This window comes from Puntigrus tetrazona, chromosome 21, assembly GCF_018831695.1.
Source record: "Puntigrus tetrazona isolate hp1 chromosome 21, ASM1883169v1, whole genome shotgun sequence".
NCBI lineage: Eukaryota > Metazoa > Chordata > Actinopteri > Cypriniformes > Cyprinidae > Puntigrus > Puntigrus tetrazona.
Window position 1 is genome coordinate 16,898,522 of NC_056719.1, and position 25,851 is coordinate 16,924,372.

The window sequence follows — 25,851 nt, forward strand, 5'->3', positions numbered from 1 at the left end:
GTGAGCTTTCGAAAGTCAAATTTTAAATGATTATTAATGTTGTTGCATCTCGAACTTCAATGCAAAAGCTGTAGATCAAGATGCATTTAACAGATAAACAAGTTTCCAGCGAGCCTGGATAAACCAGTTTGCGTTGAGGATGTGCCCGGCGTTAAAGCAACAGCCAAACAATAAATGGATTGTCTCCATGCAAAAGGACACGGCTGAACTTTACACTACGATTACTGCAAGCCTGACCTCGTCAGCAGACATTCCCCAAGTGATATTCAACAGCATGCGAGCATGATTTCCCCAGATCAATGCAAGCAAGGCAAGCAAGCGTCTCCGCTGCATCTGCCAAAGAGCAGTGAATCTTTCTCGTGCGAAGGCTTCTCGGTGGATGGCAGTCGGGTTTATGTGCGTCTTGCACGCAATGCATCCCCTAAACCCAGCAAAGTGTGCCACCGAGAGCACGGGGAGGCAAGACTGATAGAGTTTCGGCGACTGGACAAAACACCAGTGTCTGGTTTCCTGGGAACAATGCGCAGCAAAGCCGTCACATTTTCACCCCTCTGAATTCTCCTTGCACATTACAAGCTTTCCTGAATAATTCAACCAAAGTGACCGGTGCTATAGAAAAACAAACCATGATGCAACATATCTGTTGTGAACAGACCCTACAGGGGTGCGATGCTCTTAACATCTCTTTCTAGCCAATTATTACATACACCTGGAGGAAAAAGGAGTTTTTTTTTACCATTTCTGTTTGAGAAAGTGCATGGTCAGAATCTGTTCTGCCTGATTACCTCCTCTCTCTCTTTGCCTGCTGGGACAAAGTCTATACAAAACACCTATTGTGTAACAGTTTTACACAAAAGTGCATACATCTACAACTATACGATTCCCTTTAGAGTTAAAGCACTCCACAGAGCCGCTCTCCATACAGAGGCATCGTTTAATATCCACCTGTTGCTGGGAGCGGACCGAAACTGTGATATTTACAAAACGACGCCAGCCCTTTTAACTGCTTACCTGCGCGCTTCCGTCAGGACGCGACTCATAACCGCGGCCGTCGCGATAACGACGTAAACCGAGCGTTATAAAGCGTGGTAACTCCGTGCGTCTTGAGGGAAAGTGAAGCTACCGCCAGCTCCGCGTCCGGAGCGAGCCAGCCAGCGGGGGGCGGGGTCGCGGAGGGGCGGGGCCGCGGGTGGGCGGGGCGACCGACGGAAAAGTCACTGAGGTGGCCCTCATATTTGTTTACGTAAACGTTAATGCTGAATAACTGTACACACGTAATATGAATAGCTAGCCTAGAGAGCCTAAATAACAAAAAAATATCATTTACTCACCCTCAAGTTGTTTCAAACATTCGTTGAATGTTGATAAAACACAGTTGACTTACATGGGATTTCCTTCTGTACTTGGAAATCTGTTCTGTTACGAACATTCAATAAATATTTTCGTGTTCAACAAAAAAAAAAAGGCACTCATGCAGGTCAACCAAAGGCTGGTTAAACGACGACAGACATGACATTTTTGGTTGAACTATCTCTTTGAACGTTGAATGGCGTGCGGAGCGTCCGAGACGCATTTCTAAACGAGAGCGACAATGAAAATGCCCCAAAAATGGTTGATATTTTCAGTTTGCATGCATGCATTTGCATCTTCAAACGGAGGACAAAACAATGCAAGCCTTGCTTATTGGAAGGCGTTAATGTAGTTCAAAGGGCTTGAAGTTTATTGAAATCTGATTTAAGTGCTTTCGGTAGTGCCATGCATGACCCAGCTACTCGAGATCCAAATACCAAGAGGATTGTGATCAGAATTATACCATCAGAGCTCAAAGTCTCCTACAAGTCCACATATAGTTTTGATAATACATTTATGCTTAAACGACCCTAGATTTAAGGTAAAATTAAGGGTTAGGGTAATTTTTCCAAGCAACTACCATTGCGACCATTTATTCACCGACACGCCTCCTGCCCTCGTGTTAAGAAAAATAATTCATTTCATTTTTTGACGTTGCCAAAAATGCATCTTTTGGGTTTTTGTTATTAAGCATAAACGAGCAAGTTCAGTTTGGGTGACAAAAAGTAACGGTAACAAGACATTACACTTAAAAGTAAATGGAGTTACTTTATGGTGCAACAATATTGTAACGCACTTACTTTTTAATTAATCAAGTAATGCACACTTTTAAAAGCAGCTAGAATTGATGCTTAGCTTCAGTCCCGTTTTAAACATTTCTAGTCTACTTCTAAACCTGACTTTGTCTCGGTAGAACCAGTAAAAAAAAAAAAAAAAAAAAGTGATTAAAAATCAAATATCGGACTAATTTCCGGCCTAATGCATTAAATCAACAGCGTCTCCTTCATGCTAAGCTAAGGTTCAACGCTCAAAAACACTTTTACAGTTTCAGAAGTAATTCAAATCAGAGGCAAAACCTTTTAGTCATATATATTTTATTCTCAATACAGCAAAATACAAAGATGATTTGCAACAGACTCAGAAAATCCATTAGTAATACTCACTTCACCAAAAAAAAAAAAAAAGTGTTTAAATTACAAGTTATTACAAGTTCTGATAATCGAGGCTCTTAAGAGTACCTTTAAATCATATTGCATCCATATATGAATATATATATGTAGATTTATTCTCGTCAATACTTTTAAAACTAAACTGATCTTATACTGCTTGCCAATGATTGTTTTGAGACCACTATAAAATGAGTACTACATACAGACAAGGGGAAGCGCTCAAAAGCACGATCAAGTTCTTCCCATGTCACGGATGGCAGATCTTTCTTATAGTCAACTGCATTTAGCCCATTTCAACCCCACCGACGTCACCATTTAAAACGAAAGAAAGCCGTGTTCACACAGCACAGGAAATCTGAACGTGGCGTCACTAACATACAGTGTTCTGTTGGAGGGAAAAAAAACAGTAACGAAAATGTGCATTTAATATATTCACATTCTATTTACAATTAATACAAATGTTAAATCGTCGTAAAAATTTACCCTAAAAGAGAATTTTTATGTACATCTGTACAGCTTAGTATTTAAATAGAAACATGCGAGTGTTATTTTTCAACTGGACGAAAAAACAAAACGAAAAAAGAAAAAGAAAAAGGTAACTCACTCTGGGTCAAGTTATGATCGAAGAAAATTAAAGATGGGTTTAAATCAATCGGCCAGGCTAATACTCTAAAAGCACTACGGTGAACTCGAGAAGAGATAAAAACAGTAAAAACAGGAAACTCAAAAAGGACAAAGCACGACGACGCGTCTGGAGAAGCAAAAAGGCCATGGGGAAACCATCCATAATCCATATTCATACGCAGTTACTTTATCATCCGGTACAGAAATCACGTTAGTGCATGAGTTCATTGACATAAAAGCACATTAACAGACGTAACGCGGGATTTCTCCGCTCTCTAAACAGAAACGATGGATCTGGCGGAAGTCCTCGTTAGCTACCGAGAAAAACACGTCTGCATAGACAGAAAAAAACAGTTCGGGAGCCGATTAGAGGAAAGATGCTAGTGCAACGGATGCTAAGTTTTCCAGCATTTCGTATCTCGTTCCGCTTTTCCGCGCTTCGATGGGGTTTACTGCGTGCGTGGTCCGTGTAATATGTACATATATAAACCGCTATTCTCAACAGAACACATAAATAGATCCGTACGCGACTGCTTGCTTTGAAAAGAACCGCAACACACAGGGGACTATATGACACTATGAAGGCAACCTCAAGACTCACATTAAATAGTTAAATACGATATTTTCATATACAATAGAAATACGTCTCTCATCTCGTATTGCAACCCTGTATCCATGCCCAAGAGTGAAAACGCAACTTGGAGCGAAGCGATTCGCCGTTTATCTAAATAAAATCTGTATTAGGCTAATAAAATACTCCTGCGTTTAATAGCGAGAAAAAAAATCAAAATAAAAAAATCAAAGAGAGAACCAATGCGAGCGCTACATTTCGTATAAAAACAAAAAAGATAATAAAACGCGGCCTGGGAGTTCGCGGTAGTGACGTATACAAACAGGCCAATGAGGCGTCCGTGGATGAGCCAGGCCAAAAACAACTCAACTTATTAGTAATAATGCCTTGATATGGTGCCGAACAGTCTTTTGGTCTGGTATACAAGAGAGAGGCCTGTACTGCATTCATTATCTGCTGAGCGCACGATGTTCTCTCTGCTTCTCGTTTTACAAGCCTTTGGCAATCCACACCCTGCGTGAACAAGTCCCGGCTTTCTACACGTGTACTTCCAGGTATCGCGTCTCTCGGTTTCCTGTATATCAAATACAAGGCACGATAAAATGATAAAAAGGAGAAAACCTCAATTTTTAAAGCACCTTTGGTTAAAGGGAGGTACTTTGGTTGAAATAAAAAGCTATAAACATCCAATTATTATTCTCGTTTGCTTACAGCCAGCAGAAAGTAAACCCAAAAGACAGTCAAAGAAAGAAAGCGGGCCGTTTTTTTTTTTTTTAGCTGATGATATGAGCGGGACGATGCGGTGTATGAGCGCTCTGATCGGCCGCCTCCCCTCTCGTGAATATTCATAGGGTCCGTGGTGGAGGGGCCGGGGCTCTGAGTGTTTCCGTTTTTGGCAAGCTGGTGTAGAAATGAACACAGTGTCACAGAGATGTCTGAGGCAGGTCGAGTGTGTGAGTGTTTCGAGTAGGCATATATAGAGGGGCTCCGGACAGATCTACTGGATGAGCTTGGCGTCCAGTCGTAGCCAGTGCAGGCCCTGCCGCGTGAAGCGCACCAGGTCAGTCATGCTGCTGGTGTTGAAGACGAGCGGGCCCATAGCCTTGTCCAGCTCGGCGAAGAACTCTGCGGGAAACACCAAAAAAAATAAATTAATTACTCTTAAGCAGGTGCTCACATCTGGATTCATGCAAGCGGAAAAATAACCATCCTGAGGCAAAATCAAGTTAGATTGAGCTCTACAAGAAGACGCAGCTCAGAATAAAGGCATTAAGAATTTTTTTGGGGTTGTGTTACTTTTCTCCAGGATTCTTTGATCAATAAAAAGTAAAAAAAGTCTATCACTTATTATTATATATATATATATATATATATATATATATATATATATATATATATATATATATATATATATATATATAAAATCCGCTCCGCTAGTGTATATTCAATTATATTCAGATTTCTATTTAAAATAAATGCTGTTCTTTTTTGGGTTACATTTAATTATGAAAGAATCCTGGAAAAAGTAAAAAAAAAAAAAAAAAAAAAAAAAAAAAAAATCCTGGAAAAAAAAAAGTCTCCCAAAACATTTTAAGCAGCACAAAAGTTCCCAATATTGCTAATAAATCAGCGTATTACAATAATTTCTAAAAGATCGTGTGACACTGAAGACTGGAGTAATGATGATTTTGCATCACAGATAAAAATTCTATTTTAAAACATGCCATAATTTTAACCAGTAATAATTTCACAGTTTTTTTCCCTTTTTTAAACTAATAAAAATGCCACCTTGATGGGTAGAAGAGACGTTTTTTTTTAAATGTAGCATTAGGTACTGGGTAGTATTAGGGATGTAGAATAAGGCATTAATATGCACTTAATTACTGCTAATTAATGGCTAATATTCTAGTAATATGCATGCGAATTAGCAATTAGATCCTAAAAAAAAAAGTGTTACCAAAATAGCAGTGTACATCTAATTTTATATACATTTCTGGGTGTTAATAACTACATTTAGCAGCATAATATAAAAAAAGCTATGCATTTTGTGCTTTATATGTTGAGTGCACTGTATGTTTCGCTACAGTTGATTTACTACAACCACCCTGTAATCTACAGATTCAAACAAATACAGACAATTCAATGCTTTCCATAAACACAGATGCTCGCTTAGAAACAGAGAGACTTAAGAAAAGATGCGCGGAGTCACAAAACCGCCCGAGAACCGCTTCAGGACGAAAACAGACTTAACATCCTAGAGTAAGAGGAGTACCTCTCTGCTCTTTGGCGAGCTGTTCGGCCTGGTCCCACACCTCGATGGCGTAGAGGAAGTTGGAGGTGACCTGGACGTAGCTGGCTGCCATCTGGTGGATGCGCTGGGGGATAGTGACGGAGGAGCTGGCGCTCTGGCTGGAGCTGCTGGAGGAGTAGCTGCCCGCGCTGCCCGGGGAAAGCTTGGGAGACACCGGAGACGGCATTCCCGCCGTTTTACTGCAAGACGCAGAAGAAACACAATTTAGGGGGCGAACGGCTATCCCTTCTGAACAGGTTTATTCATACACACACACACACACACACACACACACACACACACACACACACACACACACACACACACACACACACACACACACACACACACACACACACACACACACACACACACACACACACACAGGGCTCCTGCAGGACATTTACGAAAACTTCTAAAATTATAAATTGTAAAGAATCATCTGAGGAAAGCTTAGAGTTTGAATAAAGGTGAAGACAAGATCAAATACCTGCCAATGGGCTTAAAAAATATAGAAAGAAAATAAAGAAAATCTGAGGAATTTGGGAAATTAGCACAAACTCATTTAATTATAATTACTAGTATTTAATAATTTAATGCATCTTGATGTTTAGATATTTATACTTTATATAAACAATTTATATATATATATATATATATATATATATATATATATATATATATATATATATATATATATATATATATATATATATATATTTTTTTTTTTTTTTTAATATTTATGTAATGCCGTGTGGGCATCAAATTCTATTTTCATGGCAAAAACTACTTAAAAAAAAAAAAAAAAAAAGCATAACATTTTATTACACAAGATCTTTACATTATATTTTGTAAAATTGGCTTATATTTTTTAAAAAACAGAATGCAGCACCATCCTTAAGTTTTAATGCTTTTGTTTTAAAAAATTACAAGTAATAATTTTGTTCATTTGCAAGTTTACTGCTTTATTGCTTAGTGGTACATAAAGGGGAGAGAAACTGGTCAACCTCACGTTTCTATAATTATTACACCATCTACAATAATAACGTAAACCAAACGTAACTTACTTTGCTACTCCAGGAGATGGAGCTTGGTTATTACTCAACGAATTCTGGAAGCAAACAAATAAAACCCTACTTAATACATCTTGTATGTGTTATGATTTCGATTAACATTAACAACAAAAATTACATTTCACGTCATAGTAACCTTTTGACAGACAAAAAACAAACAGGAAGAAGCTTGAAATGTCAACCCTATAGTGGTCATTTAAAACGCAGAAAAGCAGGTTACCTTCAAGTGTTCAGTGAGCGTTTTAGAGTATTTCAGTGCACTTTCTTTGCGTAGCTTGAAAAGCCTCAAATACAGGAGCGCTTGGCACCTCAGGCTGCAGAGAGACAGAGACAGATTAGACCCGCGTATCAGCCTCAACTACATTTACTTCATTATTAAGGTCAAACGAAGCTGGCTGCTATTAAACACCGATAGCGCGTTTAAAGAAAAAGCATCCTAAAATGTTTCTCCATACGGTGGCCAATGATTCCAAAAAGCAGTTTTAATGCAGCTTCAAAGAGCTCCACAGCATCCCAGCCGAGGAATAAGGGTCTTATACCTAGTGAAAGTGACACAAACGTCTTTCTCAGCTGATGTGGGAAAGGTCACGTTTGACGTGGGTGGAAGTACAGGTGTTTATAAAGCGACCGTGCAAAAAAAGTGAATTTGAAGTGGACAAAGACGAATGACTAACAGAGCGTGACATTTCCAACAGGACTGGAACGGTGCTTAAAAAGTGGATAAATATTTTTATAACCAAAAGACGATACGCTATTAGAACGTAAGTGCTAAAATTGCTAAATGCTAAAAATAAAAAAAATTAAACCGTAATAAAGTATAATGTAATAATGTAGAGCGTAGATAAGACCGGTTGGTTGGAATGGTGTGGAGATCAGACTTATTCGTCGTTTAGAGAGCCACTGGTGTTCTGCTACGTACCACAGCACCGCTAGCCGTTTGTCTGCGGAGGTTGCGTCCGGCGCCATGTAGCTCTTCAGCTTCATAGTGTACCTGAACGAAACGCACACGTGTGTCAGCACTCTCTCAAAGCGCGATGAAGATACGCCGGAGGGCACGTTTTGGCAACTTACTTGATGAGTTCCACGGTTTCTGCGTACATGGGGAAGGGAGACTTGGCCTCCTGGGCGCTCTTTTCCAGGGCATTTCCACACTCGATGAAAGACACCACGGCGTCCAGGTAATACACGGCCTTCTCAAACCTGTCCATCTGTGGGCAGGACAACACGCGTCAGAGCCAGAGCTTCAGAGCGCCGTTCTACGCCACGTTTGCGTGAGACAGCAAAGATACGCTCTGTCTTTATTATGCACAGCTTTCACGTAGAGTATACAAATGAGAAATGAAATATCGAAACATGGGGGAAATAATCATTCAGCACAAGAGATATATTACATATAATAGATATAAGTACTAATAAACAGCCAATATGTTAATAACATGCATGTTAATAAGCGACTAGTTAATAGTGGCACTTAACATTACATTTGAAATGATTAACTTGCTAATAAATGGGTAAAACAAGAATATTGGTATAGGTTTTCGATCTAATGATTGGTTTTAAATATGCAATGTTTTGCTTAATTAAACGGCATGTACTAATTAAAAAAACCCATTGCATTAAATACGAGCTTGGAGGTCGCAGGAATATCATCCAGATTATCCGAAGCAAACCCTCACCAGAGCATCTGCGTTGTGTTTCAGTTTCTTCGCTTCTTGAAGGTAATGATCAGCCGAATGAACCCTGCGATTCAGATGAAGGGAAGACAGGATGTTACTTCAGAAAAAGAGCTGAAGCTTCAACACCATGTCCGAAAGTGAAGACGGGAGGAAGCGCGACGAAACCACAATTAAACAAATCACAGCTAATAACAACAAGACATGATGCTTAAACGTCCCACTATCTGTAAGAGGGTTTCACCGCAAGCTGTAAATCAAACAAAAGACTTGATGGACAGCGGTATACCGTTAAACATGGACACGCTCATCACCATCGCGCAGAATAAAAAGATTATAAATTAAAAAGGAGAGTAATTATTCAGACGAAAAGATGAAAATCTCCATACCTGTCCTCAAAGAGGAGTTTGGATCTAGATTTAGAGCCATCGGAGAGGGGCGGCACTGCAACGGGATTCTCCGCTTTAGAGCTTTTCTCCTGGGAATGTATTAAAAAAAATTATTAATTAAATAAAATAAAACATTTCCAAAGGATTCTTAAATCAAGATACATTTATAACGGCATAACCAAAGTTTTGCTAAAAGTCAATCATTAAAAGGGCTGGGTAACAAAAAACATTTTAATGACCCTAAACTCAGCCAGACAGAAAAATAAACTGCAGAGATGTTTAATTTGTTTGAATAAATCTATGAAGTTTTATTTTTTGCTTTAAGACAGACACCATTATGTTTATATTTATAAGAAAAAAATAAAAATTTATATATATATATATATATATATATATATATATATATATATATATATATATATATATATATATATATATATATATATATATATATATAAATAAGAGTCAAATTAAATTGTGAAACGTGTAAAAACCCAGCCCTATTGATTAAAACAAGTATCTGCCAACAAACTCAAAACAAAAACAACTTCCTTCACAGGTTTTCAAACCCCACTGACAGATATCAGCTCTTGATAAAGAATTCACATTTACACTTCAAGTACATGTATCTTGATTCGATTGAAATGAAAAACAAACAAGGAACATTTTTTTGCAACGCATGCAACATTTAATGCCATGGCTATGAACTGAATACTTTTTTACTGCTACTGCAAAAAGTCTCAAGAGAGTGGATGTATTACTGTGCATGCACAATATAGGAAACGTAAAAAAAAAACAGTACATGCTAGCAGCATCCAGCAACTGCTCTCTGAGAGAGGCTGAGGTCTTCTCCTGTGCTTTGTGTCTGTCTGTCTGTGTGTGTGTGTGTGTGTGTGTGTGTGTGTGTGTGTGTGTGTGTGTGTGTGTGTGTGTGTGTGTGTGTGTGTGCATGTGCAAACACACCTTGGCGTCCCTGCGCAGGGGCTTGTCGTCTCCTTTGCGGTGTTTGGAGTTGGAGCTGCTCTTGCTGCTGTCTTTGCTGCTGGCGCTGCTGGGCACAGAGGCGGAGGACTGGCTGAGCGTCCGCTTGCGGCCCTGGTGCTCAGATTTGGGCGTCCGCTGCAGCGTAATCGAAGGAGAGGGCGCAGACTCCTTCTCTTTGTCCTGAGCACGCTTAGACGAGCTACAAATAAAAAAAAAAAAAAATTTGGGGTTTAACACGAGCAACGAACTGCTCGGCAGGATGAACTTCGCTGGTGTGAGAGCTTAATTTACTTTAATGCAGCCTTTCACCTTTTTTTGTTCCACACACATTACATTATATTATATTTGTCAGTGCATTGAACACAGAATGTGATGCATTTGAACAGTATTGCAGAATTAAAAGTCAGTGCATTAAAAAAAAGCAACATTTAGAAATAGTACTTTTGATACTGATGTCAATTTGTACGTTTTTTTTAAATGTATGGTTTACCTCAATCCGCAGATAAATGTCATGCAATATATAAAAATAAATGTGATGCAAAATATAAAAGTAAATGATAAGTGATGTTAATAACCGATTTCTTTTTTTATGTGTCCCTCGGCAACCAAAAGAGGCTTTTTTACTATTTATTTCTGTCTGAAGACAGATCTCCCAGTTGCTTACTCAAAACGTTTTGATACTTAAAAAAAAATTGAGAAATTAAAAGCAAAACAAACTCACTCTTTACTGCTTGATTTGTGTGACGACTTCTCATCCAGTTTTGACTTCTTATTGTCTGGTTTGATACCATCGTCATCATTCTGTGGAAGAAATGCAATAGCTATAAAAAAAAGGTCCACTATTTTTCAAAAGTTTGGGGTCAGGTCACAAAGACACATACAGACAAACACAGAATATTTCAATTTTAAGTAATTGCTTGCACATTTCTAGTCAAAGGATCTTTGAAAAACCTATCACTTTTTCCATAACAATATGAAGTATTATATAATTATATGATAATAACCAGAAACGTTTTCCGAGCAGCACATCTGCATATTAGAATGATTTAAATATCACGCGACACTAAAGATAAAAATACATTACATTTTACAATATAATTACAGTAAACGGTTATTTAAACTGCAATAAAAGTTCGCAAAAAGCACTGTAGCCTTAATGAGGGTACGTGACTTTGACCCCAAACTGCAGGTTCACAATTAAACCAAGGATACAACAACAAAAATCAATCGGAGAACACTCGACGCTCAGAAGGCAGGCTTTACAGAGACAGGAAATAAAACAGTGTTTCAGGCGAAGAGTGAAGTGATGATTCAGCAGTCTGAGACAAATAAAGCACTGAAATATACCTCCGTGGAGCACTAAAGCAGTCATAAGCATGATCAATTTTTCTTTTATGCCAAAAATCATTAGGATATCAAGTTCAATGCACTTCCTATCGTAAATATCAAAATGTAATTTCTGATTAGAAACATGCAACTTCAAAAAGGTGATTTTCTCAATATTTTATAATAGTTGTATCTTACTAATACACCGTCCTTCAGCTTTCAGATGATATATTAATCTCTAATAAAATAAACACTACCCTTATGACTAGGGCTAGCACATTCCTAACACCACTAACCTACGATAGAAGCTTTAACATTTCACTTCAAAGGGTCTAAAATAAGAAAAATACTTTTTTTTGTTACTCCAATACGCTTATATACACTCCAATACACTTAGCAATTATACTGAAGGTACATTTTGTTGCTGTTTTTTTTTTTTTTTTTGCGTGCAAAAAATGAGAATCGTGAACCGTGATCTCAAACGAAAAATCGTGACGCATATTCTAGCAAACCCCAAAAAACAGCCGCCACCAACCTTGTGTTTTCTCTTCCCCTTGCTGGCTCCTTTTTCTCCCGGCTGTTTCTGGAAGTCTTTTCCTTCAGCGGGCGAGCCCCTCTCCGTCTTCACCTCGGCCTCCTTGTAGACTCGTCCAGGAACTCTAGACAGCAGATTGAGGTCGATCTGCACCAGCAGTCTGGGCGGCAGACTCCCGCCGTCACTCAGCGGGGAGAGCATGGGCGAGAACAGGACCGACGGGTTCTCGGCATACTGCTCTCTCGGCGTCTGTGAAGACGAGGGTACGCTCTCGTTGCCCTCCGAGTCCGACGTTGACGGATCGGATTCTACGAACTCGCGCGAACTGGGCGGTTTCTTGCGTTTGTCCTGCGCCGGGCGAGGCGAGGAGGTTTTGGGCTCCTTCTTGATGTTGGGCTTGCGGGGGCCCTTGTTGGCCGCACGGACTCTGTGCAGCGGGATCTCAGGCGAGGGTTCGGTCTCCACCTTGAGCCCACCCTTGGGCTCCTCCACCACGGGAGGCTTGTCTGGCTTTTTAGGCTGCTTCTTGCCCACCTCCAGTCGCCGCCCCTTCTGACTTCCACCCTCGCTCTGAGCGGGAGACTTCTGACTTCGCCTGTCCTGCCCCTTCTGGTTTGGCCGAAGGTCTCGCCCGGCCGAGGGCGCCGTGTCTTTTGATCCCGAGCCGCCGTAGATCCTGCTGGAGTTCTCTCCTCGCCCCTCTTTCTTGTACTTTGGCGGCGTCGTGCTGCTGTTCTCCACTGGAGAAGCTGGAGACGACTTGTTGACTTTCTTGAACCAGTTGTCCAGCTGCCATTTGTTAGCCGTGGGCTGTTCCCGCTGTGATGCCAAACATGCATTGAGTGTGACGTCAAACTCAGCTTAACATAAAAGCTAATTTATCGGTATGGCCTAACAATATACACACACATCATATGGCTAGTGTTGGGGATTGAGAAGCAGTTCTATAACAATGTATATTGTTAGGCCACTCCGATATATCGGTATAGCTTAACAACACACACACACACAGCTAGTGTTGGGGATTGAGAAGCAGTTCTATAACAATGTATATTGTTAGGCCACTCCGATATATCGGTATAGCTTAACAACACACACACACACAACATATGGCTAGTGTTGGGGACTGAGAACCAGTTCTTTAACAATACTCCAGAAATTTTATTACAACCATAAGCAAAAGTTGCTTTTTTTATTTTTATTTTTTTCTGCTGGTCATGATATTTAGCTACAACAAAAAGTTTTGCAAAAAACTATATAAATAAATTTGATATCGTCTTTTAAACCTTATCGGAACCAAACCTGGCAATCGTTAAGAGCTAGAACCAAAAAGCAGAAATGGAAATCGCAAAACCGATACCCAGCCCTACATGTTGTGTCATTATCATAACCCTGCTTCCCTTGGTGAGTGGATGTGTGCGTGCGAGGGAGGCAGTGCTTGTGCAGGGACTGACCTCGGGCGACGCAGGACGAGGTGGTTCGTTGTTCTCGCTGTCTGTAGAGCTGCTCTCGCTCTCGCTGTCTGAACCGGAGCTGCTCTCTGAACCGCTGTGACTGCTGGTGTCCACTTGTTCAGGAGCCTCGCTGTTATTACTGTTGTTACTGTGGCAGACATACAAATCAGTTACTGCATTCGCTTCAACTTTGCAAAAGCACAAATAGCAAGACGATGTCATTGCACTCCTTGAGAAAGCTTATTCACCAAAACCCACATAAAGAGCCATGTGCATGTCTCCTCACCCGTCATTTACAAGTCTCCCCTAGGGCACTTTGCACCAGCTGTTCCGAAGTTACTTAGTTAACTTAACCTAGTTTTGACATAAAGGGACACTCCGTTACAACGTACACCCTACTAAATGTTTCAGAATTACACCAGATGCTTAAAACGAAATAGAAATTAATTATAAAATGATTGCATTTCTTCATTTTAACAGAAATGACATATAGTTATTTGATTGATATGTTATTTTATGATTAAGCATTGTATTCCAGTGGAAGTGCATGTATACTCTTAGGTACATCTGGTTTGTAATTGGACCTTTGAGAGCAAGCAGCATATTTTGCCTATGCAGTACTCTTCAGAGCTTTTGACCTAACACCTACATTCTGAATTAAGAACACATGGTGCAACCAAATAAAGTATAGAGTTACTTACAAACTGGCTAGTAGTTACCAAGTCTTTAGCACGGACTTTAAAATAAAGTACGAACTTACGAAAGGCTGGTGCAACACTACCTTAGGGACTGTAAAGTGTTTGGAGAGCTGAAGGCTTTTGCAAATTTCATGCAACCATTTGACGCCTTCTCATGGCCATGAAAACAACAGCAGGTGATAACTCAAGACAAAGAGTAAAATCATAGTCAAGAAACATGTTTAAAAGACAAAATCCTTTCAAGTGTCTGACAGAAGCAAAGTGCATAGTGCAAGATGCTGAAATAACACACTACAGATTTTAATGTTTGAAAACAACAATAATTCATTCAGAAAGCAGCATCTTAATTTCTTTTGAATTGATTTTGTTTGCCGTCGTTTGCCGCTTTAAAATGCTGGCGGTTCCTGTGAAAGCACGCAGATCTTGGCCAGAACAAAATGCATTATGGTCCAGAAAGTAGACCAGTTAAAATTAGGACTACCTTAAATTAAGGCTAACCTAATTGTGCTTTCATTGTCACCTAACGGAAAAGAAAAGGGTACGCAATTTCTAAATATTAGTTGGGGTTTGAGTGATGATGAACTTGAGCGCGTCACCTTGTCGAGGTGTTTCGGGAAGGGTTTTTGGCAGGATCTTGCTCTCCGTCACTGTCTTCGCTGCTGCTGAGCTTCAGATCTTCATGCAGCGTGCTGAAACGAGAGCAAGACGAGAGATCAGTAAAGCCGACCGCAAAGACTGTGGCGTCTGTTATGATGAACTGGCTTTAACTGTATATATTAGTCATCAATGATATTGCTCATGTTAGAAAAATGTATAGCATGCATACATAAAAAGAATCGCCTAACGTCTAAGGCTTGAATGCACGCTTTAAACAGATGAAACGGTTTAAACATTGTAAGCATATGAGTGACTGACTTGGACTGCTCGTTGTCGGATGGTTTAGACGAGTGACTGGTGGATGCGCTCTTCCCTGAGAGTTTTTCTGAGAGGGGAAAAACAATCATCAGCACACAAAATATGCATCGCTACAACAAACCAATAGCCAGAGTTTGATCAAATGATTACTAAAACTTACTTTGGGCCCCAAAAGATAGGTGCTGGGCATCCTACAACAAAAGACAACAACGGTTACTTCTTACACATACCACAAAAAAACTATATATCTAGAAGTTCAAAATGAATCTGGAAAATCTGTGTGCTGAAGTGCAGTTTATGGGTCTAAATGTGTTTTTAGTATTTATGCATATTATTATTTAGCATTTATGCAGGTTATTATTTTCATTTTTGTTGTCTGAGCAGCTCACGGTTTCTTTAATGTCCTGCAACCATGATAAAAAACAAAACAAAACAAAAAAAAAACTAAAACGGACGCGTCAAGTACTGCGACCCTGTCAAGTCTGACCTTGGAGGTGGAAAAGGGAAACTTTGACGGCTCTGTCTTGCAGGGCGTGTGAATGGCTGTTAGTGGAGGAGGCCAGACCTGAGTCATTTCCTGGTGGACAAAAAACAACAACAAAAAAAACCCTGATCAGCACAGCTTAGAAACCAGAGATAAAGCTGTGAACAATCTTTTCCTTCAATGCTTTAACTCAATGAAGGCCCCTTTTATAAACGTTGCATTTATGTGCGTTTTATGTCTTCCCTCTGAAGCTTTATAGTTTAATTGCATTTATATCTTCATTCTAATGCATCTCCAATAAGACGGGGTTAAGCAACATACTACCATATTACTGGCATTAATCCAAAGTGCTTTCTGTCATTTCTTGCAGCTCTGTGAACAATGTTATTACACAAGTGAAGAAAATGTTAGCAAAGTGTCTCTCTTTGAGGAGAGCAGTAAGAGAAACCAGAGAGACCATACTCGAAACTCAAAAAAGCCTAGTCTGCAAGTTTAATAGCGTTTTAAAAATACATTTTAAACCTCATCGGACCAATAAAAAAAACAAACAAAAAAAAGCATTAAACAAAACCACTAGCTTGTTTTATCATGCTGTTAAGCATGGCTAGAATCCTGTAAAAACTTGTTTTTAACATTTTGCTAGCATGTTACCATTAATATTGCTAATATATGTCAACATGGCAATGTTAGCAGTTTTTTTAAATGTCAGTATTTTACATGTCAGTAGGTGTTGTTAAAATAGTTTATTAGCTGTTGCTAACATGTTTTCTAAGCTCTGTTAGCCTGTTGTCAGCATGTTTGAACATGCTACAAGCCACTGTAAATGTTAGCCTTAAGCTAAGTGTTGCTAGCATGCTGCTAGGCATTAACATACCTTTAAGATTTAACATAGTGCTAAGTGTTGCTAACTTGTCAACACACCGATAAGCATCTTCAACATGAAGTACGTCCTTAGCATTTTACACTCATAGCTTGTTGCTAGGCATGGTTAACATGTTTAAATGCATTGCAGGTGTTGCCTAGATGCTTGCTAGGCTTTGCTAGCCTAGCTGTTAGCAGCATATTTTAACAGGAATTGTTAACATTTAGCCAAGTGTTGCTAAGAATTTGAATGTTTGTCGAACTTAGCACCGTTAGCATAAGTCCCTAAACATCACTTTTAACATTAAATGTTGCTAGCATGTTTTGCTAGCAAATGTGAGTAAAGTAAAGTGGTATAATTTTTCAGCAAACTGGCTCTTACCTTTAATATTTCATCAACACAGCTTGCATCTGCTCCCACTGAAACCTACAAGAACGAACAAAAGCATGCAGATCTTTGCTTACAGTGCAGCGAATCATCAATCAAATATATAGGGTTGTTTGTGACTACATGTATAACAAGCATAAATTTATATTGTTGTCAAAACCTCAGAGCTATAACACACACAACTTGCCGATGTTATTGTAAAGGGGCAAAACACAGACAAACCGTTATCACAGTAACAGGTCTTCGTTATTTTCCTAAAGGTTCGTGCTAAATGGTGGAACAAAGCCAGAAAAGTCTTGGCGCGTTTTATGTCGGCCAGCTAAAACGTTACAATAAATCCCAAAGAAAATGGTCTACTGTGATGGTTTGATTAATCATTTGTAGCCTGCTTTGTAAAACTCGCTAAACAAAACAGTCTGACCACATTTTCTCTCTCAAACAGGATGGCTAAATTTATACGACCACCTCATGGTGACACCCAGCACGCGCTCGAAGAAAAAAAAGATGCAACGTCTGCGTGTTGTCATCAGACGCGCAAGACTGCAATGATTTATGATCTTTTGCTAAAAAAAATCCTCCAGTCACAATAAAGTGACTAAATGCAAGTCTCGGACAGTAGGTGGCGCTTATGTTAAAGCTGTGCTGTGCTTATAAACATTTCTTCATTCAGCATCATACAGCAGGTTATTTTAAGCACTTACATAAAACGCATTATCAAAGTAATTTAAATGCATTAATTATGCCTCGTAATGCACTGTATGATCTCATGGATATTTTTATATCCACGTTTACAAGACATTATGTCTATTTTCTTAAATCCATTTGAAATTATAATGCTTCAAAAATAAAAACAACAATGTTATTACGCATTTCACTTTTGGTTACAATTATATATGAAGATAAATGCATATTACCTTCATCATATATTAAACAAAGGCTTTAAGTAAAATGTAAGTTTAAGGACCAATTCTCACATTAAATAGTTTCTTATTAGTATACATACATTACTAGCACATTGGCTGTTTATTAGTACTTAAAAAGCACATGTGTCTTATTTTAGATCCCTTAATCCTTAAAACAACTACCTTACTATGAATAAGCAGCAAAATTAGGGGTTTATTAAGGAAATTAAGTTACACTTTATTTTGATAGTCCACTTTAGACATTCTACAAACTATAAGTAACTTTGTAACTACACGTCAACATTCTCATTCATTTGCAACTACACGTCTACTAACTCACACTGTAGACCGTAAGTGGACCTATACTTCGTCAATACGGAGTATGTTGTGGACTCCTCAAAATAAAAAGTGTTTAAAAGGGATTTAAAAAGGAAAAAAAATAGTGAAAAACCGTATATTCTACCGCACAAAATATGGTAAAAATGTTTTGGGTTTTAACTTTTACAGTTAAAACTGATATATTGTTAATATACCAATCTACTATACTGAAATGTGTACCTTTGAAATAAACTCTCGTCAATACCTGCGTTTGGTGGTTATCAAAGTCATGTGATGAACTAAAGCTCATCACTAGCAGCTTTTAAATGGTAACACATACAGAAGGTGCAAAGTGTCATTCACACGAACGTTAAACACCATAAAGGTGAGTAATAATACAACTGAAATACGCGATGAACACAATTTAACTACATTAGAAGTACCATACAGCCATAATAAACATAACTGATTAAAAAATTAAGACGACGACGACAAAATGCAAATCAGGGAATTCTGGGAACGTCAATTTACGTTTTTCCCTCATAAATTTTACAGGAATTTACATATAACAGGTTTTTACTGTAGCATTTTCACAGATTCGTTTTTTCTGTTAAAATCACTGGCATTTTTACAGCGTAAGCAACGAACCCCTTTTGGGGGGCATGCAGGACTTACGTCGACCGGCTGCGTCGGGATCTTGAGCTTGGTGAGGGAAGCCTTGCCATTGGGCTTCATTTCTCCCACGGCTCCGCTGTGCGACTGAGCGCCGTACGACTCCGAGGAGGTCTTGGGCTCGGCCGTTTCCCGGTCGTCCATGGGCCGCACGTAGGCGGTGGGCTTCTGGAGCATGGAGCTGGGTTTGATGAGCGAGGGCGGGAAGGTCTGGCTGGGATGCTGTCCGCTGGAGAAGGAATGGACTCTCGAGGGCGAGTCCCAGTTGGCTTCCCTGTCCCTGGGCGACTTGGTGCGGCCCCGCGAGTGTCCCCCGGAGCTCATGGAGCCCTTGGCCGGGCTGGAGTGGGATTTGTGCTCTGAGCCGTGCTTGCCGGACTTCTTGCTGCTGTATTCTCGCTCGTGCCGCTGACCGCCGCTGCTAGAGCCGCTGCGCTGACCGCCGCCGTGGCTGCCCTGCACCGACGAGCGCTTCTGCGATGACGAGGACGTGGAGGACGACGAGCAGGAAGTAGAAGAAATGCCGCCGACCGGAGTCCATTTGCTGTTCTGACTCTGGCTGCCTCCGCGCTGGTCACTGTACTGACCGGATTTATCGTCCGAGGAGGAGCTGGAGGCTTTGGGAATGAGTTTGGACATTGGGGGTTCACCGATTGTTTCCTTCATCTCGTCGTAATTTCCCAGCATGCTCTGGATGCGACTTGAGAGTTTATCTTCCTTACAGGACTGTTGGGAGAAAAAGAACTCGAGATGAGTGTGACTCAAACACTAGTGCCATGTTACAATATGGGTTCATGTCAGTGTGTGCAATTTTATAAAAACTTCAAAACGTGTCTGTTTGAGAGGTTCGAGGCGACTAAACGGTCACATTTTAAGTCAAACTGATGCTACTAGAAAGTTCGCCAGCCCTCTTTTTTTATTACTGTATGTAGTCAGCTCCATTAACCTCTGTATTTTGACCAAAACATTGCATATTCATTATTATTATTATTACACAGCTATTACGAATGGAGCATAATAAATTCTGTAACATCTACAATATAATAAGGTGTCATTTTTTAGCATTAGTCAATGTATTAACTAACATGAACAAGGTTTAGCACATTTATTGTAATATTTATTAATCTTTGGTAATGTTGGTTAATACAAATACAATTCGTTGTTAATTCAGTGCATCAACTAATGTTAACAAACAGAATGTGATTTTATTAATGCATTAGTAAAGGCTGAAGATTAATAAATAGTGTGAACTCAATCTTAGTACATAGTGTAGTTAACTAATGTTAACTACTGAACTTTATTGTGCGTTAATTCTGATCATTACTGGCCAAAGCCCGTAAATTCAGGATGCACTTGGTCAAAAAACAGAAAATAAATGTTATAATAATCAAGTAATTTAACAAATTTATTTAAAATCACTCATATAAATAAAAGCTGACTTGTGCAAACATTTCAAAAGCAGATAATTCTGTTGTTACAAAACTGCCTCGTGTTTCTACAATTTGTTGTTGAAATATAAACATGCCACACATTAAATAATAAATTACAAATAGGCAAAAAAGAATTATGAATATGCATACATTAAGCAAAATGCTCTTTTATGGTTTTGTCCATAAGTATATGGACATTAAATGTCTATCTTGAAGCAAATGTGACGTTCTATTGTGTATTTAAACTTTCTAAATGCTTTAGGCTACTTGTAAAGCTCATGGTTTTATAGAAACCATTGTTGCATCTAACCATGGTCGTGAACAATCATACACGGTCTGAGCTTATTACAAATGCCGCTGTTAAAACTATGGAAACTACAATCAATTGCTATGGTAAATGTGTAGAATCAAAATGCTTTAAAGCCTATAAAGTCCTTTTATAGTGAATACATATACATATACACACATATACATGTATATATTTGAACGCGTATATAAATGGAAACCCTAAATAAAACGCAAGGCAAAAGGGTATCTGCGAACGACTCCTGTGATGCTGTAACATTACACTGCGCAAATCTAAAAACGTCACAGAAAGGAACATGGCCTCTTTGTTGTCTGATCCCTGCAACCATTAAACATGATTTAGAGATTATGTAGAATCAGACACTATGATTCAATATTCCCTGCGCCGTTTCAGACCTCGATCTCTCCAGCATGTTGGAGTCAAGCATACAGGAACTGTCAAGTATTTTTTTTTTTCACTACTACCCCCGATGAGTTCATCCAGAATAAACGAGTAATACACCGCGTTCCAGCCCAACCGGAGGGCATGTCAAAGCAGGGGTTTTCCAGCGATAACGCACGCCGCTTCATCTCATCCCAGAGGAAATATGAAGGTAATAACGGGCCTGCAGCTGTCTGTACGCTCTACCTGTCGGGTTGCATCTCTTGTTATCCCATGACAGGTTCACCACCGAAAGCAAAGCACTTACCGCTGTGTAAATCTGGTTAACAGCAAAGATTAGACCGTAATCTTCTTTAGCGTAACCTACGGCACTATTACATGCGTGTCCTTTTTGCACTCATTGCAGCCTTATATATATCAATCCAATTAGAACGAAAAACCTCACGAATGTAGTCTACCTAAGCGTTAAACAAAAAATTGCAATGAAATAAAAACGGTTCTTCTGATAGTGGATCACTAGAGTTAAAACATTAATGACACATTTCCACTCTAAACTTTAGTACAATAAACCTCAGAGCAACAAAACACGGTTGCAAAAAACTATAATAAAAGTCCTAATGCACATCCCGCCCAGAAGGAAAGTGCATGTGTCGACACAGCAAGGACACTGTGCTCGTGAGGCAAATTTATGAGGCGATTATATATTTCCAAGCGCAATTAGCAAAAAAAAATATAAATAAGGGCATATACTGTTATAATGGGAACAACTCAAGTCCAAAAATGATTCCATTAAAAGCAACCAACAAGCACAACAAAATAAATGTACCGATTTGGTATTACTTCACGGAACACTTTTCTTTCTCTCTTATCACTCGAGAAGATTATCTGATGTGAAAAAAATGCATCCATCACGGTACTGAAAAAAAAAAAAAAAAGAAGACTTTTCTCGCATCTGCAAACTAAACCACACAATGCTTGTCCCTGCAAAACGGAGATTTGCTGAGCACTTACCACACATTTAGGACAGGAAGTTAACTCATATCAGCCAGACGTATTTTTAAGCAGCCATACTTTTAATGAACATCTCGAGCGGATTCATCTACCAATGCAAGTACTTACCCATAAAATGGCCTGCAATAACCGTTAGAATAGAAATAGCATATGAAGCCTGTCACCAAATAAAAACAGTACAACGCTTGGCTTTCGGGACACGTACCATGGAATAGTTTGAAGCACAAAGCGATAGATTCATTTGGAGATTTTCATCACTAATTTGAAGCTAATTGGCTAATTAACAGATAACCGTCAGCAGATTTAACTAAATGTAACAATTTACTTAAAAGCATGCATTTAATTTAAACGCATATGCGCTACATATCAGTGATATCTTATCGCACTGTAAATTATGACCATTTTAAAAAGGTAAAAACCCATTTAACATTTTCAAAAATCATGTTACCAATATTTTTGGGCCGTGTCTACTTAATTTTTTTTTTTATTTAATATCATTTAACCTAATCAGAAAAACCCTGATTGAGATTAACTGGTAAGCACAATGCAAAAAAATAAATAAAAAGCATGATTTTTGAATTTTATCCGTTTTTTGCTAATTAACATTTTTACAGTAAGTTTTGCATTCGATTTTTTTTTTTTTACTGCACGTTACACTTTTTTTTGGGACCGTAAAACAGCCGTATCTGTCATGTTAGCGTGACGCGTGCATTTTTCCAACAACTAAGTCGCTGCATCACCACAGCGCTTTCATCCGCGAGGGCTTTTCTGCTAAAGAGCAAGATTAATTGAGAACAGAAGCCAAAAAAAGGAACAACGCAAGATTAAATGGAGGTCTACGGGGCAAAAGAATAAATAAAATAACTGATGATCAAATGGGGAGGAAAAAAAAGAAGAAACAAAATGAACTTACTTTATAAGGTTCAGGAAAGAGGGGAGAGTTAGCTGGAAAGGCCTCTCCTCCCTGCTGGATTTCTTGATTTCTCCTTTCCCTTTCTTTCATACGGAGCATATTCCGGTCTTCACGGTTCATGTTGCTAACAACAGAGACACTAAGAGTCACTAAGCAGTGAAGAAGCAGAGGAAAAATAGCTTCCTGACACCTTGAGCTACACCTGGATCTACCAAGATAAAGTTACACATTTGAACAACAAATGGAAACAAATAAACAGGATTACTGGACAATCAAATGTGCTTTCCCTTCAGAAAACAAGCCTGGACTATCTTATGTAAGAGACAACAGTCATGTAGCAGTTATTGGTAATACCGACTTTAATTCCGTCCATCTTTACATTTCATAAACACCATCATTATCTCCCTGCACGTCATTAATAATGAGAGGACTCGCTAAAGCGGTTACAACATTCAGAACGGATGAAGCTATAGCAAACAGAAACCTTTAAAAATAAAAAAAAAGTTGAGGCATTTAAGGTTCGAATGAGACGTGGCTTCGGTTAAACGAGGGTTGAGCAATCGATGGTGGCAAGGGAAACTTTCCAGAGGAACGTTAGTTTAGCGATTAGCAGAGACCGTGCCCACGTCTTAAAAATAACTTTAAATACTTTAAAATAAAAATCTAAAACCACAACGGGTTGAAAACAACTCGCGAAAACGCCGCACAGAGACTCGTCGAAGAACGTCGCGGCTCAGGACCACATACATAGACCGGTGAGACAAGTTTCCACTCATTTCTTCAAAAGCAAAAAAGAGATGCTGGCGATGAATTAGTATTTCTATTTCCTGAAGCCAAGAAAGAAACGGATAAATTAAATTACAACCAAACTGCATTGAAACGTTAACGAATTGCTAATTAAACCGTGAGAGCTAAAAAAACAAAAACGTGTTGTTACTGGTCAACTAATTCGATCTCTCTCGCTCTTCTTTGAGAAGGAAAGCGTCGGTGATTAGATCACCGGCGCTGAGGGGGAAGGGATCCGCGCTCGGGCCGGTTCTGATGCCTTTTTAGAGGGGAGCCGCTTTTGATGCATTAGATCCAGCCGAGGTTTATATTGTTCGGTTGATAGGAGTGTCGAGAAAGCTCAACGAACGTGCTAATGGGAGAGCGTTTGCACGATAAAAAAACAACAACACTCAAATGACCGATGCCACGCGTAGCCGTTTGACACGGGGCGCTGCGACTAAATCCAATTAGTCAAAGCATCTCTGGAAAAGCATTAATGAACACCTACACCTTAAGCTTTCTCTCCACGCTGCTTATTAACAGCGAGCGAAAACTAAAGCTCTGTCAATATGCACTCATCTTATAGTCCCGGCTTTAGCCGTGTTGCGTAGGCAAGCGCCAGGATTTCAATTAATTAGACGTGCAATTTATTATTTAACCTTTTAATAAAAAAGACGATATGGAATTGGAGTAAAAATAAAACAATGGTTTCACAGGGAGCTAAACTTTTCTTCGTAAACTGGCGAATTCCATCCAGCCTGGGTTCGGATTGCATTTTTATTTGCAGAAAAACGTACGACTAATTAATAGAAACGACCAAACTCCACACGGTCTCCGTTTAAAATGTTCTGGCTCCCATTTTGTCGGCGAATCAGACATGCCTAGCTAATCGAAATTATGCAACTCGCGGCGTAATTGAATTGCAAGTCGACTGGAAATGGACGCGGTCATGACTTGTCGTCTAAAAACGTAATCGGAAAGGTTGTGTGCGCTCACGAAGAAAATACACATGCTAGCATGCAGACAAGAGAAGCACACTTTGGGCGTAGTTTTCAAAATAGGAACCGTTCTGGAGAAACCAAACGCTCGCTACAAACTGGGACCGTCGCGATGACAACATTTTTGTTGCGCGATATATTGCGCCATAAATAATTGCAATAAGCAATATCATTATCCGCTTAAGACCATTCCGTGTCACTGAATGCATAATCATAATATAACGGCATAATAACGCAGGAGTTGCAGCTGACAACAAACATTTGATTCTTAAAAATATTCAGATCATGGATATGAAGCATTAAAATATTAAAAGAACAAATAGGAAACACCTTTTCCGACAAGACATGCACGAAGAACTTATGAAGACTTTTCCTTTAAAAGTAAGGGTGCGCACTATTGCTGAAAAACACGATCCCTAAACAAGGCCATATCTGCAGATAAGGATTTAAACGTAATGGCCAATATATTGAATGACTAAATAATTCTTGAGGTCACGTACATGTATTGATTATTGCTACAGGCCTGCTTCAAACCTGGCTTGAAACAACTACAAAAATACAATGAGATTAAACAAAAAACGCACATATGCAACTTAACTTCCACAATATGCGACTAAATACCGTTTATTATTAGCTGCTGGCAAAATCAGGAGGAGGTTCACGGCTATCCCATTGGCTCACCGACCACGTTTAGATTGTAGCCAATCAGTTTGGGGCGAATGCAGATTTAATATTCATCAACCCCGCAGCTCAGAGCTTAGCGCGCTTCAGGATGTTAGTTAGCAGAATTAGCAGTGGTACAAACTGATCCATGTCGGGTTTGTTTTACTAAAAACGCAGAATGACCAAGGATGTCAACAACTCGGCCTAATAAAAGTAATCATTTCCTTCACGAAAATAAGTTATTTGCTAAACGTCAAACTTCACGCACGTTCTTGCTTAAATTACACGTTTAAGTACTCACTACAGGCTTTAATTTAGTAGCTAGTTTGTAGCTAAATCTATACATTATTTGGTTGCACCAGTTGTTTGTGAGCTCTCCGTAAAGTAATATGACGTTTACCCCAAATCATCTAAAAATAGAAACCTACAAATAACCACTTTTGCCTTTTTCGCATACTAAAAGTTAAATACGTTAATAACATCAGTCTACATGCGTGCTATTTATATATATAAAACCTTTCAGAAACCATAATTGAAATAAATGAGGATCAATAAATACTGAAAGGAGAAAAAAAACATAATGGCCTTTAATATTTCATCTGACATTACGTGCAGCTGGTGCATCTGGCTCAAGAACGGTAATGTACATCGTTGAGCAGGTTATTCTATTTTAAATAAACACTGTTCCTTTTTACTTTTTTTAT

The 25,851-nt window shown here is 39.1% G+C and overlaps 2 protein-coding genes across 4 annotated transcripts in view; both read right to left on the reverse strand.

Moving 5' to 3' along the window:
• Nucleotides 1–1,167, reverse strand: part of shroom1 (shroom family member 1) — a 25,703-nt gene extending 24,536 nt beyond the window's left edge. For both annotated transcript variants that reach the window (XM_043221762.1, XM_043221763.1), the window contains exon 1: nucleotides 1,012–1,167. The gene's annotated coding sequence lies outside the window, so the exon portion shown is untranslated. The remainder of the gene's footprint in view (nucleotides 1–1,011) is intronic.
• Nucleotides 1,168–2,425: 1,258 nt separating this feature from the next.
• aff4 (AF4/FMR2 family, member 4) overlaps nucleotides 2,426–25,851 on the reverse strand; it is a 32,132-nt gene continuing 8,706 nt past the window's right edge. For both annotated transcript variants that reach the window (XM_043220900.1, XM_043220899.1), the window contains exons 2-20: nucleotides 22,719–22,842; nucleotides 18,680–19,402; nucleotides 16,779–16,823; nucleotides 15,539–15,628; nucleotides 15,212–15,242; nucleotides 15,052–15,118; nucleotides 14,733–14,825; nucleotides 13,439–13,586; nucleotides 11,985–12,803; nucleotides 10,845–10,924; nucleotides 10,103–10,322; nucleotides 9,140–9,228; nucleotides 8,754–8,817; nucleotides 8,149–8,285; nucleotides 7,997–8,068; nucleotides 7,298–7,391; nucleotides 7,072–7,115; nucleotides 5,987–6,204; nucleotides 2,426–4,839 (exon numbers count right to left, since the gene is read on the reverse strand). In XM_043220900.1, the coding sequence (XP_043076835.1) occupies nucleotides 4,712–4,839; nucleotides 5,987–6,204; nucleotides 7,072–7,115; nucleotides 7,298–7,391; nucleotides 7,997–8,068; nucleotides 8,149–8,285; nucleotides 8,754–8,817; nucleotides 9,140–9,228; nucleotides 10,103–10,322; nucleotides 10,845–10,924; nucleotides 11,985–12,803; nucleotides 13,439–13,586; nucleotides 14,733–14,825; nucleotides 15,052–15,118; nucleotides 15,212–15,242; nucleotides 15,539–15,628; nucleotides 16,779–16,823; nucleotides 18,680–19,402; nucleotides 22,719–22,838 (3,282 nt within the window). In that variant the 5' untranslated portion in view covers nucleotides 22,839–22,842 and the 3' untranslated portion in view covers nucleotides 2,426–4,711. The remainder of the gene's footprint in view (nucleotides 4,840–5,986; nucleotides 6,205–7,071; nucleotides 7,116–7,297; nucleotides 7,392–7,996; nucleotides 8,069–8,148; nucleotides 8,286–8,753; nucleotides 8,818–9,139; nucleotides 9,229–10,102; nucleotides 10,323–10,844; nucleotides 10,925–11,984; nucleotides 12,804–13,438; nucleotides 13,587–14,732; nucleotides 14,826–15,051; nucleotides 15,119–15,211; nucleotides 15,243–15,538; nucleotides 15,629–16,778; nucleotides 16,824–18,679; nucleotides 19,403–22,718; nucleotides 22,843–25,851) is intronic.